Source organism: Cetorhinus maximus, chromosome 1 (genome assembly GCF_964194155.1).
Source record: "Cetorhinus maximus chromosome 1, sCetMax3.hap1.1, whole genome shotgun sequence".
NCBI lineage: Eukaryota > Metazoa > Chordata > Chondrichthyes > Lamniformes > Cetorhinidae > Cetorhinus > Cetorhinus maximus.
This window is the reverse complement of record NC_135879.1, coordinates 76921833-76938479: the sequence shown is the minus strand read 5'-3', so window position 1 is coordinate 76938479 and position 16647 is coordinate 76921833. Positions and strand designations below refer to the sequence as shown.

Here is a 16647-nt window from a genome sequence, read left to right as displayed (position 1 = left end):
GTATTTCTGCCTGAAAGTGCTATTGATAGTAATGTGTCTAACAATATACAATATTGACTGAGTTGCAAATAGTGGTACAGTTTAAAGTTTATAATTAATTTGATTTTAAATGATGTTTCACAATGTACTTGTATGATTAGCAAAAAATAAAAACTATGCAGTATCTATTCACCTGAACTGCCTTTCTCTCTGGTTTGACAAGCAAGAGAACTTGATGAATACTGAAGAGAAAAATCAGCAGAAAAACCATGGTCATGATCAAGAAACACTGAATAGTGGCCTTGTCACCAACTCTACATGTACCACTACCAGCAGAAATTATCAAAATATTATTAAAGTTTTTTCCTAAGCATAATGTGCAATCCATTTTCTGTGCGTAAAGAGTACATGAAAAGAACAGGAAAATAGGATTAGAGTATGCAATTTAATGTGGAACAAAAGAATGAACAAACTTTCGTATATAATGGCCCAGATTTTCGCTGAGTCAGGGCAACTCGGGAGCCCTTTAAAATGGCGATTCCAGGATTTCCGCCCCCATTCCCACTTCTGGCAATTTTCATTGGCAAGGAATAAGGGTACGGACAGTCAACACAAACACAGAATTCCCACCCTAACCGGCTCCATTCCAAGGATGGGCGGTTTAAATCCCACCACAATTTTAGTGGAGTCAGGCCCCTTGGTAAGTGGATGTGGTTCACGGCCTCTCAGAGAACGCACAAACCATGGGAGATCCCCCGTCTCAAATGGGGAACAAATAAAGACAGTCACCTGCTGCTGGAATTCTTCCATTGACAGGCTTTGAAATATAAAAGTAAAACATTTATTCTTTCAGTTTCAATAGTTAGATGATCTATTGTAAGTTAGATGTGTTTTTACTGCAGTGATCAGGATTACTAGTGTAATAACCTGAAGCGATTTAAATGCCCAGAGTCCTTTAAAAAAGAAGAAAAAACAGCAGCTGTCAGTTAGAGAAAAAAAAGCCCCAGTTGCTCCTGGACAAGTTTAATTGAGAGGCCATCTGGTGTAGATTAAAAAAGATTCTTAGCCATCTATTTTTGCCATTTCAATAGGCTCAGTTGTTCTGTGAGTTGGATTAGTTTATAATGACAATTGTGGTCATTATGAACGTTTGGCTGAGCTTCGAAAGGTCCAGATCCATTTATCTCAATGGGGGCTTTATGGACATTTTGGTTGATAGTTTTAAGTGGTTATTAATGGATTAGCTGTCTTTGTAATGGTTAATGAAATAAATGTGTGTTTGGTTTACAAAAGATTGAACACTTGGGGGGGATTTAAATTTTTTTGGAATGGCTTTTTTTGAAGGAGGGTTTTTTCAGTATGGTATGTTTGAATGAGATTAGATTGTTAGAAGTTTATTTGTTTTCATGTCCATTTCAAAGATATCTTGGGGTATGCCCATAGTTGATACTGGGTGAGTGCGATGCTGGGGAACATGGAGGAGAAATGGAGGATTTGAGGAGGCATGGGGGATATGAGGCAGCTTGGGATGTATGAGACGACATAGGAGTATGAGAGGAAATGAAGGGGCATGGGGAATATGAGGGGCCATGGGGGGATGGAGGCTATGAGGGACATATGTGTATGAGGGGACACCAGGGTGTGAGGAGGCATGGAGGGGTCATGGAGGATATGAGGGGCCATAGAAGGGCAAGGGGGGGTATGGGGAATGTGTGGATGGGAGGGTGAAAGGGGCGAGGGTTTGAGGGCCTGACAGTCATCACTAAAACTGGGCCGATATCCCAGTAAACGAAGGTGGATGTTCCAGCCTCCTAGCCTGGCTATCTGTCCACTTCTATTGCCACCTCAGGTTTGCCTTTGGAGGTTATTGGTCAGCCTCCATCCTCTGCTGCCTCCCTGGCAGGGGCCCTTTTAAAGGAGATGGGTCTGCTGAGTCAGGAAGTTTCCCAACTAGACTTTCCCACCTTCTCCACGAAAATTCGGCCCAACAGCTTTCATACTCTAAGGAAATTCCAAGTGCTTCACAAACAACAAATTATTTTGGAAAAGTAGTCACACTGTTTTTACCAAGGCAGAAGTACAATGGGCCAAATAGCTGCCTTCTGTTTGGGGTTTCTACATAGGAAAAAGCTGTCATCTAACTCAAAGGATGGGAAACTACAGAATCATGTGGTATGCCAGTTTTACACCTCATTCAATATTACTCAGAGTAAAATTGGGCAGGATGCAAAACCAAGGTTGTACCCAGCCTCATCAGTTTTCTGTCAAGTGGATTAGGTTAAGTGGATTAGGTACCTTTTATGCCCTTTTAGTCTTATTTCACCCCACCCCCATTAGAGCTATCTGTACCTTGCGTGTCCTGCTATCCATTCTTAATTAGCACATTCTTTTAGATAATATCACCACCTTCAACACCTCTGTTCTTTTGTCTGTGACATCTTTTGGTGATCTGCTCCTATCACTGCTTGCTTGTCCCTACAACCACCCCCCCCACCACACTTCTCCCCCCACCGCACCCCACCCCCCCCTCCCCCCACCCACCTTAAACCAGCTTATATTTCACCCCTCTCCTACTTTTACTTAGTTCTGTTGAAGGGTCATGAGGACTCAAAACGTCAACTTTGTTCTTCTCCGCCGATGCTGCCAGACCTGCTGTGTTTTTCAAGGTATTTCTGTTTTTATTTTGGATTAGGTTAAAGTTGCCAACGGCAACATGAATAATTTTAATTTCAAATATTCCTCACTATTTGAACTAATAGGGTTGATTGGAATGTATTTTAAAACAGTTTTCATTTACACCCACCAGGTTATTAATGCTGAATGAATTTACCTGGCTTAGCTATTGGATGAACTACAGTCACAGATGAAGGTCTAAGCATACTGCCTCGGAGCCGCACTCTATTGTGACCTGTCCACTTATCCACCCTCATAAGAGAAGGTTTGCTCCAGTCTGTAAACCAAACATGATCTTCAAATACTGCTACATCGAATGGACGTCCTACAGAGAGGGGAGACAATGCATGTTATTTCTTCAAGAACTGTTCACTTTCCTTTGTAGATGAGAAAATACTACACAATTTGTTTTGTTAAAAAAGAACCTCACCTACTTCATTCTGTGCAAGTGTCCGACGGTTGGACCCATCTAGATCTGACATCTCAATAACAGATTTTTTGGCATCACACCAATAAAGCTTGTCTCTAATGTAGTCTATGGTTATTCCACTGGGCCACACAAGATTAGTGCTGATAGTAACCAAACGATCATCACCTTCTAGGGAAGAACTTTCTATTCTAGGTTTATCTCCCCAGTCTGTCCAGAACAGTCTCCTTCATTAAATGACAATAGATAACAAACAGTTGAAAAAATAATTTTATTTAGTCAGTGTGTTTTAAATTTGCCCATTCATCATTGAGGCAGATGTATTCAAATGATATGTTAGCAACAGAAAAGCTCATCAGGCATAATAACAACTTAGCAAACCCTGTGTATCAGGAATACTTTTGTGTTCATGGTCTCTATTACCAAGGTGACAAAAATTTAGGGAAAAAAGGAACCCATTGCCTGAACAATGTGGATTTTATAATATTTTTATAGATATTTTTTCTGCATTGTGCTGTACTGCATTAATAAATCTGTAACAACTAATAGACTGGTTAGCCACACTCAGATGACAGGAATGCAATACTTCTTTCAGAGCACTACGACATTTTCATAATGCACATTGGAATTAGTGAGTAATTTGCATACACAACCTACAAAAAATTGTGACACATAAATTACTTTATTTGAACTAGCTTTAAAAAAAACCAAAAATTCAGGCTGTAAATCATTGGTGCTATTCAATATTGTGCTTATTATTATTTTTCGCACTTCATTTAGGCAGCCTGTTCAAAGAAAACAGGATAAACTAATCTTGTATGGGAGGATAAAAATGACCTCCCTGTGTGCCTCCTCACATCTCACACTGTTTCCTGGTAAGTGACTGACAACCGCCTTGTTCCCAGTACCCTGCTTGTGTTCTTAAATTGGTTGCCATAAAATACATGGCAAGAGGTTGGGCTCAATTAGTTTTCAATTTGATCTCCTCTGTGACATGACTGGCATCTCTTTCACACTACATGGTTAAGATCAGCAGTGCAGCTGTGAGGAACATTGTGTCCACAGCCAGTTGAATGACTTCTTGCCATATTTCTCTCCTGACTGACTAACTAATGCCCCAAAATTGCATGGCAACAAGACAGAAAATCTAGTTCAACGCATGAGATTCTTATTGGTTATTATAGAGCCTTTTTGGAGATCATGAAATTATCACTCTCCCTTTGTGAATTTCCAGCCAAGGATTAACCTGGATATATGAGATTCATTGATCTGTGCTCAGGCTGAGCTAACAAGATGCTTTATCTGTTTATGTTTACCAGCTTGTTGGTTTAGTAATCTTTATGTCACTTTCTTGCTTTTGTCTTTATTTTATTTCCAGTTGCCACCTCATATTGACCAGCACCTCTTTAAGCTCAATGGGTTGAAATTGATGATAGCTGGTTCAAATTTCTTTGTCCAGTATTTCAACATTACCTGTTGAGAACACCTTTATTGGACTAAGAAATATCTTAATGCCCTTTTGCAGACCTGTTCCTGGACCGCCATTGATGCTACTGGAGAATGTATGAACAAACGGAGAATAATTGTACTCTGGATTTTTCTCTTGTATAGTACACGTTCAGTGTGTCCCTACAGAGACAAGCCTGAGATTGGGAACTTCACTGAGCAGGAGATCAATTTTCCATTGTCCATTGCAGTAGGTAGAGCTCAATGATACTTCAGTGCACTTTACCACAGCACTATTGGACTAACTGCTTTATAATGGGAATAATACAGATCAGGGTAAAAATTCTTCAGAAGATGCTGTGAATAAAATTCTTTTAAATACTTTTAGTCCACTAAATCTGACAAGTTTCAGTCAGGTGATTTAGAATTCCACAATTTTATAACATAACATGCATTCTAATTTTAAGCAATGTAATTATTTCAGGAACGTAATGGCTACTTTGCCACTTCATATTTTCACATTCTTACTTTGCTAATGGATGAACAACAATTCCTCTTGGCTTGCTGACACCTTCACTGACAATCACTTCTCTGTGCATGCCATTGAGCTCACTCCTTTCAATATGTGATAACCTGTAACAAATGGAGGCTATAGTTAAGGGTATTGTGGTGATTTACCATTTGATTCCAATTATATGGCTTTAACTTTGACACTATTTCTAATGGTAGGGTGTGTTCCTCATACTCAAGGATGACTTTGCCAACAAAGAAAGAAGCTTAAGGTTATGGTAGATGGGAGCACTGATGGCTAAACAGGCAGACATTGCCTGGAGTCCACACTGCTAGCAACGGATTGTTTTTACTCACATAATTCTTATACCAGGAAATCGCAAGCAGCCACTCCGCCCATCTCCATCCATTGCAGTTTGCATGCAACTATCCTCCACTTACTGCATTTTGCTGTAGACATCATGCTGCTTTTAACTGGAGACTGCTGTAGTTTTGGTCAGGAGTTCTATTTGCTGTCTTCCCTATAGGTTGTTTGCTGTTGTGCGGTGTTTAAATAGGCTCTTCTTTCTGAGGAAATAGACTTTGCTTTGCTATTTGGCAAATAAATGGACTTTGTGTGAATTCGGCCGTAAGTCCCATCTCCAGCTCATTACCAAATACCTTGATGAGCATTGTAGGGAAGAATATTTCTCTTGGGCCAAGATTTTATGGTCAGTGGTGAAGTATGGCACGAGTCACTGACCTCAAAGAAAACTCTCCACAAAGATCACGTGATCTCCGTGGCATGAATTTCCTTTTTCCCAATGTCAGTTTGAATCTCCTGTCATTTCAAGGGTGTCCAGGCATCCAGCAGCTGTGACATCATCAAGCAGGGCAAATAGTTAATCACATTGAAGTATTCTCACTGACAGCAAACCAGGAAGTAAATGGCACACAGCTTTTCATTTTTAATTAAATTTTACGGAGCAGAATCACAGAATCACGGAATTGTTACGGTATAGAAGGAGGCCATTAGGGAATTGGGAAATACGCATGGAATTAAGATAACAGCTGACATAGCACAAGTAAATTCATTTTAAAAAATTTTTAAATGTGTGTTTTTTATATACCCATGCATACTGATTTTTTGAGGAAACTAGACGTCTAAATGCTTCAAGCCAGGTTTAACATGACCATCACAAATGAAGCATTATTATAAGGGCATGAGAGAGAAAGGCCCAGGTTTTATAGTAGACTTTGTTTGCTTTGCTATTTGGCAAATAAATAGACTTTATGTGAATTTGGCTGTAAGTCCCACCTCCAGGACTGGGGGCTGCTCAACTGTAATAATGAATTTAGTAAAAAATCAAGTTACCCCTCATTCATTAAAGTGTAACATTTTCAAAGGTTTTTAACTGAAATTTTAATTATGTAAAAGGGCAAGCTTTGATCAGTTCAGTGATTTCTGCATGATTGCAATCTGAGAGGTGCCTTAACAGTGCACCCTATGGGGAAGCATTGAATCACTGACAGCAACTTCTGAATTTTTATGTTTTACTGAAGTTGCTATCAGTTTCAGAGGAGTAATGGATGCTATCTGTTTTATCCTCATTACTACCATAAAACCTGGGCCTTTCTCTCTAATGCCCTCATTATAATGCTTCCCTTGTGATGGTCATATTAAACCTGGCTCGCGGTACTTAGACCTCTGGTTTCTTCGAAAAATCAGTATGCATGTGTATATAAATACTGCTATCTATTAAATTCGGGACATGGACATTTTATTGGAAACTCTCATGTAAATCTTTTTCCTATGAGCATGCCTATTATGGAAACAGTACTAAAATAAAAACAGAAAATGTTGGAAATGCTCAGCTGCTTAATTCTGTTTTTTTCTCCACGGATGCTGTCTGGCCAGCTGAGTAAGTCGAGCATTTTCTGTTTTCACTTCAGGTTTCCAGCATCTGCAGTATTTTGCTCTCGCAGGAAACCAATTCTGCCAGTTATAGCCACAGGCAATGTTGGGAAAGGAGCTTTCAATTTTAAAGCTGTCCCAGCAATTTAATATTATTTTTAATTAGCAGTTGCAACTAACCCTTGGGCTTTCTTGCCTCTTTTCCTCCTGTCCCTTATGTGTGTCATGGTGATGATTGTGGATATTTGTGCTGCTGCAAGGGCATTAGATTTGATCCAAAAAGGTAGGAAAGAACAGCCCTGATCGGGAGGTGTGCACACTGAAACAGGCCAGAGTTGGCCCAATGAGCTGATGCATACATATAAGCTGGCGAGAAGAAATTAGAGGAGCAGATGCAGGCAATTTATTGGTGGCTTTCATCATAAACAACTGAAGTTTTACATTCAGTGGGTGTTCACCATTTTAAGAGTTTAATTAAAAGAACAGAAATCCTAATTATGGTATTTAGCCACTTTAGCTATCATCACAATTAGAGCTGGTTGGATTCAATGACGAAGACTGTAAGAAATGTGACAGGGGCCTGTAGCCATCAGTCACTTCTTTTCAGTGGCAAAAAAAATGAAGGTATGACACTGGTAGAATAATATTACATAGACATGGGGTAAAACTTTTCCCTTGGAAGGCGGGCTCGGTGGGGGTGGGTGGGGGCAGTCGGGAAGCGGACCGCCGCCTGCGATCGTGACCCTCTGCGATTTCATGCTGGTGGGCCAATTAAGGCCCGCCCAGTGTGAAACGCGAGCGGCAGCGCTCAGCGCTGCCTGAGCAGGCGCGGGGGGGGCGGAGGGGAGGAGGGCTAGTGGGCCAGGCGCGAACTTCGCACTGCCTCAGGGAGATGAAGCTTTTTTAAAAAAGAAAATGGGGATAATAAAAATGTAATAAAACATGTCCCCTCATGTGACTCTGTCATATGAGCAGGGGCTTGTTATTAATGAAATTTTAAAACTTTTATTTTATTTTTATTTGCTTTTGGAAACCTCATCCCACCCGTGGATGAGGTTTCCAAAAAAATGCAAAGGTCACTTGGCCATTTCGCCTGCCCGCCAACCCTAAGGTTGGATGGGCAGCAAAAATTTAATGGCCTTAACAGGCCTTTTAATTGCTGAACTATCACGTGACTACGCGTTGACGTCGGCACGCTTGGCTGAAGTCAACGCGCGTCATTTCATGCGCGAGTGGGTCAGGAGCACACCCGCCCGCCGAGCGAAAAATTCTGCCCACGGAGTATAGAATCATGTTGAACGGTTCCATTGCAAGTCAGCATTTGAGAGAACTGTGCATGTAAATCATCAGGTGTATGGTACAATAGTGATTTCCCCAAAGATGTTTGGAAAATGAACACGGTTTTCCTGCCAGTCGGCGAAAGTTGGAGTGCAGTCACCTCTTGTCTTTAGATTGAATTAAATTTGCCCCTGAACTGCCTGAATATTTCCAAATCCTATTTGCTGATGCTTAAAGTTATTTGCTAATGGATAACTTAAGGAGCACTAACAGATGTTCAGCTAAACACATGCTTTCATCTGACATAAAATTAAGGTAAACCTCAAGAATTATCTCTCTAACTCCAGACATACCCTCCATCAGTCCAGTATAATTTGCGGTTAATCCAGTCCACAGCTAGTCCTTCAGGCAAATCCATATCATTGCTAATAAGTTCCTCACGCTCAGAACCATCCAGATTAGCTCTTTCGATCCACTTCAGGCCTGTATGAGCAAAATAAACCTACCGAAAAACAAACACAGAAAATTCATTCAAAAGCTGTAATAAAGACCAACCAGATCAGTCCTTTAAATATTTAAGAGCCTAGCGCCTGGGTGAGAATACACAATAATCTTGTAAACGCATGACCAAGCCATCATCAATAGTAGGCCATTCACCAGCATGCTGCAGTTCATCATATGACAAGGTCTATTTGTTTCAAGCAGCATGAAGTGGCTGGAAAAAAAAACACTCATTTTTTAACATACACAATGATAACATGAGACGCTCCACGGATAAGTGTACCACAGTTTAATACTTTGTCTCCAGCCTCAACTTAGAAGAGCATCCCCTACTCCAGAGTGTGAAATATAAGAGTACCATTTTAGGAAAAAAAACTTAATTATTAACCACAACATGGTTTTATATGGAGTAAATCTTTCCTAACCAAGCCTTCTTTGTGATGATGTGATCTAAAACCTACAGGAGCAGTCTATGACATGTTAAGACTGATCCCCATGGTAGGGACAATGCTCACAGCAGGTGTAATGTGGGAAATCACAGGCATACAGCTCTTGATGTTCTGCAAATTCATTTCAATGGGTAAGAAATTATAGGCTGTGCCCCTGTCACTTCCTGTGATGCACGACATATGCACTACATGCATTACATGTATGTTTGGCACCATTGCAATAAGGCTCAAAAATACCTTTGATAAAGTACTGCATGAGAATTTCTGTTTCAAACAAAAGTTAGTGGGTAACAAGGGTAATATATTCTCATTGATTATTAAAACAACAGAAACAATGCCTGGACTATAGAAAACCATCCCAAAGGCGTTTCTGGATGCAAAGTGAAAAGATTTAGGGAAAGAATACCAGAGTGTGGGGCAAGGTAGCAATAGGCCCTTCTGCTGAGCATCGAAGGGAAAGGAAAAACTCATAGTAGATAAAGTTGGAAGAGCAAAGAATGAAAATGGAGGTAAGGCTGATGGATTTGCAAAGGGATAGCAGAATGACAATAAGGATTTTGAAGTCAGTGTGCTGTGGGATTTGTAGCTACATGGAAGTTGGGAGTCACAAGTGTGATATATGGGAAAGGATTAGGCCTGAATTTTCATGCAGATGGAGAGGCTCTTAGTGAAAATGGCGGCAAAGGCACAAATCTGAAAATCCTGTCCCAGAACCAGGCCTCCACCATTTTGGAGTGGGGGGGAATGGGGGTGGACTCTAAGTTGCACACCTGTAATTCACAAGGCAACTGCACAGGTTTAAGTGCAGCTGCCTCAGTCAGATCTGATTTTGCCTAGTAAGATGACCAAAACACGACTTGGGCACTTTAGACCTGGTAGGAAAAGGTCTGAAGCTGCCCTTGTTCTTTGGAGAGTTAGGATACACTTTTGGAGAGGTAAGGTACCTTTCTGGATTGTTAAAGTAGACAAGAAAGTACATAAACTCACTTTTATGAGAGAGAACTGTCAAGCTCATTGTAACTGTCAAGGGGAATGTCAAGAAAGCTGTCAAGGGATTTAAATCTCCCACCCTTTAAATATTTGAAAAAAACCGTCTGCAGTGTTAGCCCACCTCTGCATCCAGCAGTGTCCAATCTCTTTCCGGGTTCGGCAGTCACTCCCACTTCCACCAGCCCACCGCCCCACAACGAACCCCGCCCCCGGTCCAAAAATCTAAACTTACGGGGCACATTTTCCCAGGTTGGGTTTGCAGAGCTGAGAATTGTCATGACTCTCTGCTCCCAACCAGGAGTGAAAATTCAGGCCTCAGTTTAGGAAGGCATGAACTGACAAAGTTTTAGAGTTGGAGTTTATGTAATGTGATAGTGAAGAGCAACGAATACATCAGAAAACTCAAGCCTGGAAGAGCTGAGGTTGTGGATGAAAGTTTCAGAGGCATTGGGGCTGTGATAGCGACTGAGAAAGGCTATTTTTCAGAGTTGGGTGTAAGTCTTAACGTTAGACTGAACGTGGATTTTGGAGCTCAGCTCAGCTCAGAGATAAGCAGAACAAAATGGTTGCGAGCTATTAGATTCACCTGCAGTGAGCACTCAAGGAGCAGGATAGAAACCAAGCCTAAGTTATAAGAGCCCCGTCTTTTACAGGGAGGTTGGGAGGATGGGGTGGGGGGCTGAAAATGGTCAAAAACCTCGGCAACCTTGGGGTCACTAAGGTCCTGTCGAATTTAATGCCAGAACTTCCTCAATTTTTAGCTCTCTTTCCTGCCTGACAGCTGGCCAGATTGACAGCTAGGCCAGCGCTGGTGGGAATTCCAGTAGCTGGAGGCTGCAGCAAAGGTGCCTTGGAGGTTGCTCCCGGCAATTAAAAGGAGAAAGGCAGGCCATGATCAGGAAGAGAGGAGGTTGGCAAAGGAATGGGGTAGGAGGGCAAAGAGAATGGCAATCAGGAGGGCTGGGGTGGGCAGCCTGGCAACAAGAGCATGGGATGCTGAAAGCTTCTCTCTCAGAGGGACCCTGGGAAGCCCTCTTCTCCTCCTGATCCACAGTGAGTACTGACAAAAGTGGAGCCAGCAGCTCATGCCTCCTTTTCATTGGTGCGTTTCAAGATCCGATGGGGTATAAATACGGTAATTAAGTGCTCCATCACTCCATGGTGGGACACTTGAATGTGTCCCAACGTCCATCAATGTTAAAAAGGTGGTGGGCATGTACGCAATGTATTGGGGAGGCATTCCCCATATTTCACTCTAACCTCCCCACATCCTCGATTCTTTCCTGCTTATCAGGGCAGTTGGGGGTGGGGGGGTGGATGCAGGAACTAATATCAAGGCCAGTGTTTATTGTGGGATCGAGATGTTTCAGTGGGTGAGATTTAATGAGTCCAATGAGGTCTCATCCACCAGTTGGAAAGCTGGTGGGGAACAGCCATCAGTTCCATGAGGGAGAGAGGCCCAATGGAATTAAGAGCCTATCAGGCATTTAAGTAGCCAATGTCAGGCCTTCCCCACGAATGAAGACCCTGGGGCGCAAACCCTGTCTGCCGAGAGCTGCTGGCCAATCAGAGGCCAGCAGATCACCACTGCTCATCAGCGCCACTAGGAGGGAGCAGCTGCCAGCAATACACCTACCAGAAGTCCAGGATCAATGAGGGATCCCAGGCCAAAGGTAAGTGAGGGTGGAATGGGAGTCAGAGGGAGTGAATTGCAGGAGAGAGTGACATGGGAGGAGGTGGTGTTGGAGACAAGAGCAAGGTGGGGGTGGCTTTCAGCGGCCAGCCCCTCCCAATGCCAGGTCTGATCAAACACTAAGGTCAGGATTTTGCCCTCATCGGGCAGGCTCAGGTGGGGACGGTCAGGAAGCTGACATGAGCAGGGAAACGTTATTAATGAAATTTAAACATTTTAATTTAATTTTTATTTGCTGTTGGAAAAGTCATCCCGCCCATGGATGATGTTTCCTAAAAAAACCAAAAGATCGCTCGGCCTTATTGCCTGCCCACCAACCGTAAGGTTGGACGGGCAGTGAAAAATTGAACTTAATTATTACTTTAATGGTCTTAATAGGCCTTTTCACTGTCAGCGGGCGTGCTGCTGATTCTCGCGCGTGCCCGCCAACCGAAATATTGCGCGAGTGCGTGATGACTTCGGGATGCTCGCCTGACATCATCACGCATCATTTTACGCTCACTCGGGTCACGCGCACGCCTGCCCGACCAGCGAAAAATTCTGGCCTAAGTCGCTTTGAAAGAGCAACTCCCCCTACCTTCCCAATAAAGCTGCAGGCAACCCAACAGAGTTTGTTGTGTGGCCTTCAGGAGGCAGAAGAAAGCTGTGCCGCTCACGCCTACACCCTGAGACACTGTTAAATTCTGGTATGCTCAGGGATAATTAGTGTCAATTAGCTCATGAATGAGCCTAATTGACAACCCATCATGAGCGGCTTCGGCAGCACATATACTAAAATTGGAACGATACAGAGAAGATTAGCATGGCCCCTGCGCAAGGATGACACGCAAATTCATGAAGCGTTCCACATTTCAGACTTTCAAAACATTATCCCCCATGGGACTGTTCCCACGTCCAACTTAATCGCAGCAGGTTTTCCTGACACCGGGAAGACTGATGTGCGGCCTCTCCTGTGTTAAGTGGGCCCAGCTGCCATGTTTACCACCAGAACGAGCTGCATTAAACTCATCCCCATCTGTGAGGGAAGCCAGGTTAAAATGAGTAGCTATTGAGTGGAATGCCCTATAGGTTAGCCATGTGATTTTGGGCGGAATTTTCTGTGCCCGCTGGTGTCGGGCGCGATCGGGGGCATGAGCGGACGATATTGCACGATTGATTTTACGACGGGAAACCAGTTCGCAATCGTCCGCTCAGCCCGTCAGGGGTGGTCTGTGTTTCCCGCCAAAGGACGTCGGGAACCTCATTGTAGTACATCATATAATTATCAGGCCAGTCTGCCGGAACCACCAACCCCCCAACCCCCACCTCAGTTGGATCGTCCGTCCACATCAACGGGAAAGCACACCGATGTGTTTCATAACAGCACATAAAAGGCGTGCACTTGGCAGCCTGCACTTTGAGGGGAACTCGGTGGTGAGTACACAGTAATGTTGTGCAGCGCTTACCAGGGTCGCCTGTTGGACTTCAGGCTCCAGGGCGTTGGGGGGTCGAGGTTAAGGGCAGCTTTGCCATTGAGGCGACTGGTGGCCGAGGAGGAGGTGGGGGGCAAGGGAGGTGTGCCATTGAATATAGCGCACGCGCATTCAGGGTGCGGATAGGGTGGGCAAGGGAAGTGGCCACGCATTAGGGACACCTTGTATAAAGTGACCATTCCTGTGCAACTTAGACAGTTCAGACGCAGCTGCATTGATATGATTGGGGTCGGTCTCCTAGCTTATTTGCCCACTCAAGCAATGCAGAAGCATCAGAGTTCTGCCAAGTGCTCCTGAGCTTCACCCCCCACCCCCACACCCACCTCCACCCCCGCCCCTGGCACAGACTGCAAATTCATGAGCATTTTAGTGCATTGCAGAACAGTTGGACAACTGCACACATTGTGCAATCTCCTCACTAAAACAGGCCATGGAGTAGTCACTGCTGGAGGTGCTCACAGCCCCTTGCAATGTCAGCATTTCAGTTTGGGCCAGCCTGCCCAATAGTTCAAGCTAACAGGGCAGCCATGCAGCGCACTAATCTCTGGCCATCCAAGTGGTGGCCAGCACTCTCTGGGAAACATTAAAGAGCAGTCACACTTAACCAGGGCAGGCACTTAGTACACCCATGCTTACCATGTGTCTCTCTTTCATCCTGCAGGAGGACTACATCAGGATCATGGAGCCTGGTGAACTAGCTGTATGCCTGATGGCCTACAGAGCATGAAGACGATGGAGGAGCGAGCAACTGAGGCTCCTGGCTGCTCAGAGGCAGGAGCAGCAACCTCAGGAAGAAGAGGCGGCTGGGGCTCCTGCACACACTGCCCAGGAGCCACAGCATCGCAGGCTGGTGCCTAGTGACACCCAGGGTCTATAGATGCCGCCTTTCATTTCTGCAGATGACTGCGAACCAGTGTCGCCAAAGATTGCACATGTCTAGCGAACTGGACAGTCACCTCTTCTAGCTACTGCAAGATTTGGGGCCACGTGGACATGGAGGGCATCCACTGCCAGTGGCTGTGAAAGTGACCGTGGCGCTCAATTTCCATGCCAGTGGGTCCTTTGAGGTGTCCACAGGTGACCTCTGTGGGATCTCACAAGCCTCCACCCACAAATGCATCCATAAGGTCATGGATGCTATTTTTGCGAGGCCACACAACTTTGTGCATTTTACCCAGGACCGGGAGAGCCAGGATGCAAGCCCGATTGGATTCGCCCAGATCTCAGGTTTCCCACAGGTGTAGGGTGTGATCGACTGCACTCATGTGGCTCTCAGATCGTTGTCTCACCACGTGGTGGACCACATCAATCACAAGGGCTTACATTAGCTGAATGTGCAGCTGGTGTGTGACTACCAGAAATGCATCCTTCAGGTATGCGCTCGGTTTCCAGGGAGTGTGCACAATGCCTACATCCTCAGTCAGTCACAGATCCCTGGAGTCTTCCAGTGTCCACAGAGGCTGCAGGGTTGGCTCCTACAGGACAAGGGCTACCCACAGAGGCCGTGGCTGATGACAACCGTGTGGCGGCCTCAGACTGCAGCAGAGCGACGCTATAATGAGGCTCATGCTGCAACTCGCAACTTGGTGGAGCCGACCATCGGGATGCTGAAAATGAGGTTCTGGTGCCTGGACCAGTCTGGTGGAGCCCTACAATACAGTCTGCAGATGGTGTCACTCATTGTCGTTGTCTGCTGCGCCTTTTACAACCTGGAACTCCAACGGGGAGATGAGTTGGCTGAGGAGGATGAGGCCCTTTCACTGGCTACACGAGGCAGGCGCGCTAGGGAGGCCATCATAGCTGCTAGATTTGTGGAGGATGATGATGAAATACAGTGAGGTGACCCCATAGTTCCTCACATCGCATTTGTGAACGTTTGACTCCAGTCTGGCTTATGTCAGCACCAATACCCTCTATGAGAATGCTCCTGTGATGGAGATGCAGTGGAGACCCTAATAGTCGCTCAATTGCAGGAGGATGATGACGATATGCAGTGAGGACACTCTATGGATCTTCACATAGCCTCTGAGAATGTCTGACTCCCATCTAGCTGAGGGCAGATCACCTGCGCTCTGTGATCAAGGTGATATCATAGAGACACAGCCATGAAACTTTAGAAGCATCTGATCCTTTGTCTGCCTTCAGCACCTGAGCCCTTCAGGAGCTGGAGCACAGCATCAGTGGTCACAGATGCTGAAGAGATGGGTGCTGGCCCCTCCTTAAAGGCTCTGAGAGCACACAGACAGAATGACGGAACTCTGTGATGCCTGTCCACTACATTCTGGCAGCAATGACCAGCATCGCTGAGGTGCAGGCATCAGTAATGTTTCCAAGGAGTGTGAGGCCGGACCATCACTTTGATCTGAAGGCTGCACAAAGCACAGGGAAAAGGCCTTGGACTGAGACACCTGACTAAAGTCTCATGACTCAGTCTTGTGCAGAAAGGTTTCACATCTGAGTAACCAGGACACTACTCATCAGAACAAGGAGCCATAGACAGGGAGACATTGTTGAGAGTTTATTGACAATAGTGAACAGTGTGTACAAGTGATTAACACCAGTGCCCAGGCTGTGGAACTAATTCTCTTTAATTTTCCTAACACTGCCGCTACATATTGGTGCTCCCCAGACATCCACAGCGGAGGTGGAGGCAGCCTGCTGACTGAGAGGCGCTTTCTGTGATGACCTTGGCGGGCGTCCTCTGGACGGCCAAGACTTGGACGGCCTCGGCCTGCTTTCGGGGTCCTGGTGTGTGGCAATAGCACCCTACTCGGCCTGTGGAACTGGAGCTGCTGAGGTCACAGGAAGAGGATAAGGTAGGCCGAACACAATCGGAGTCATCTGGATGGATGGGCCTGGAGTGTGCACCTGCTGATCCTCCTCCCTATGGGTGCCCGAGGGTCCCTGGCTGACTCTGTGAACGGAAGGGATAGCTGGAGTGAGATCGAGCTGCCCGGCACCCCTCTCACTTACACACTGTTGGAGATGATGGAGTTGAGCCCACACAGCAGTGCAGGGGTGAATTCCTGGACCAAGGTCTCCATGGCAGCCGCCATCCTACCAATGTTGACCTCGATGCATTGGCGTGCCAACACCATCACCTCAGACTGAAGGCAGATAAACTCCTCCATCGCGCCTTGCAATCTGAGGAGTGTAGCGGACATCCCTTCCTGATGTTCCCGAGCTTGCCTTTGCAGCTCCAGCAACTGTGACATGGCCGAATCCAGAGGCTCGTCATCTGACTCAGACCCAGCAAGGTCAGACGGTGCAATGTGCGCACCAGATTGTGATCCCAAGACTACTCTAAAGCTAGATCCCATCAAGGTGTGTGTCTC

The 16647-nt window shown here is 45.2% G+C and overlaps 1 protein-coding gene and 1 non-coding gene across 6 annotated transcripts in view; one reads left to right on the top strand and one right to left on the bottom strand.

Annotated features, from left to right (window-relative positions):
• egf (epidermal growth factor) overlaps nt 1-16647 on the bottom strand; it is a 201632-nt gene that overhangs the window by 73684 nt on the left and 111301 nt on the right. For 4 of the 5 annotated variants that reach the window (XM_078542686.1, XM_078542712.1, XM_078542704.1 and 1 more), the window contains exons 12-15: nt 8561-8709; nt 5054-5158; nt 3083-3306; nt 2810-2977 (exon numbers count right to left, since the gene is read on the bottom strand). In XM_078542686.1, coding sequence (XP_078398812.1) covers nt 2810-2977; nt 3083-3306; nt 5054-5158; nt 8561-8709 — 646 coding nt within the window. The remainder of the gene's footprint in view (nt 1-2809; nt 2978-3082; nt 3307-5053; nt 5159-8560; nt 8710-16647) is intronic. The other variant, XM_078542694.1, reaches the window with a different exon arrangement.
• LOC144689067 (U6 spliceosomal RNA) lies at nt 12591-12694 on the top strand. Its single transcript, XR_013578556.1, has one exon. It is a non-coding gene; the product is annotated as a U6 spliceosomal RNA (small nuclear RNA).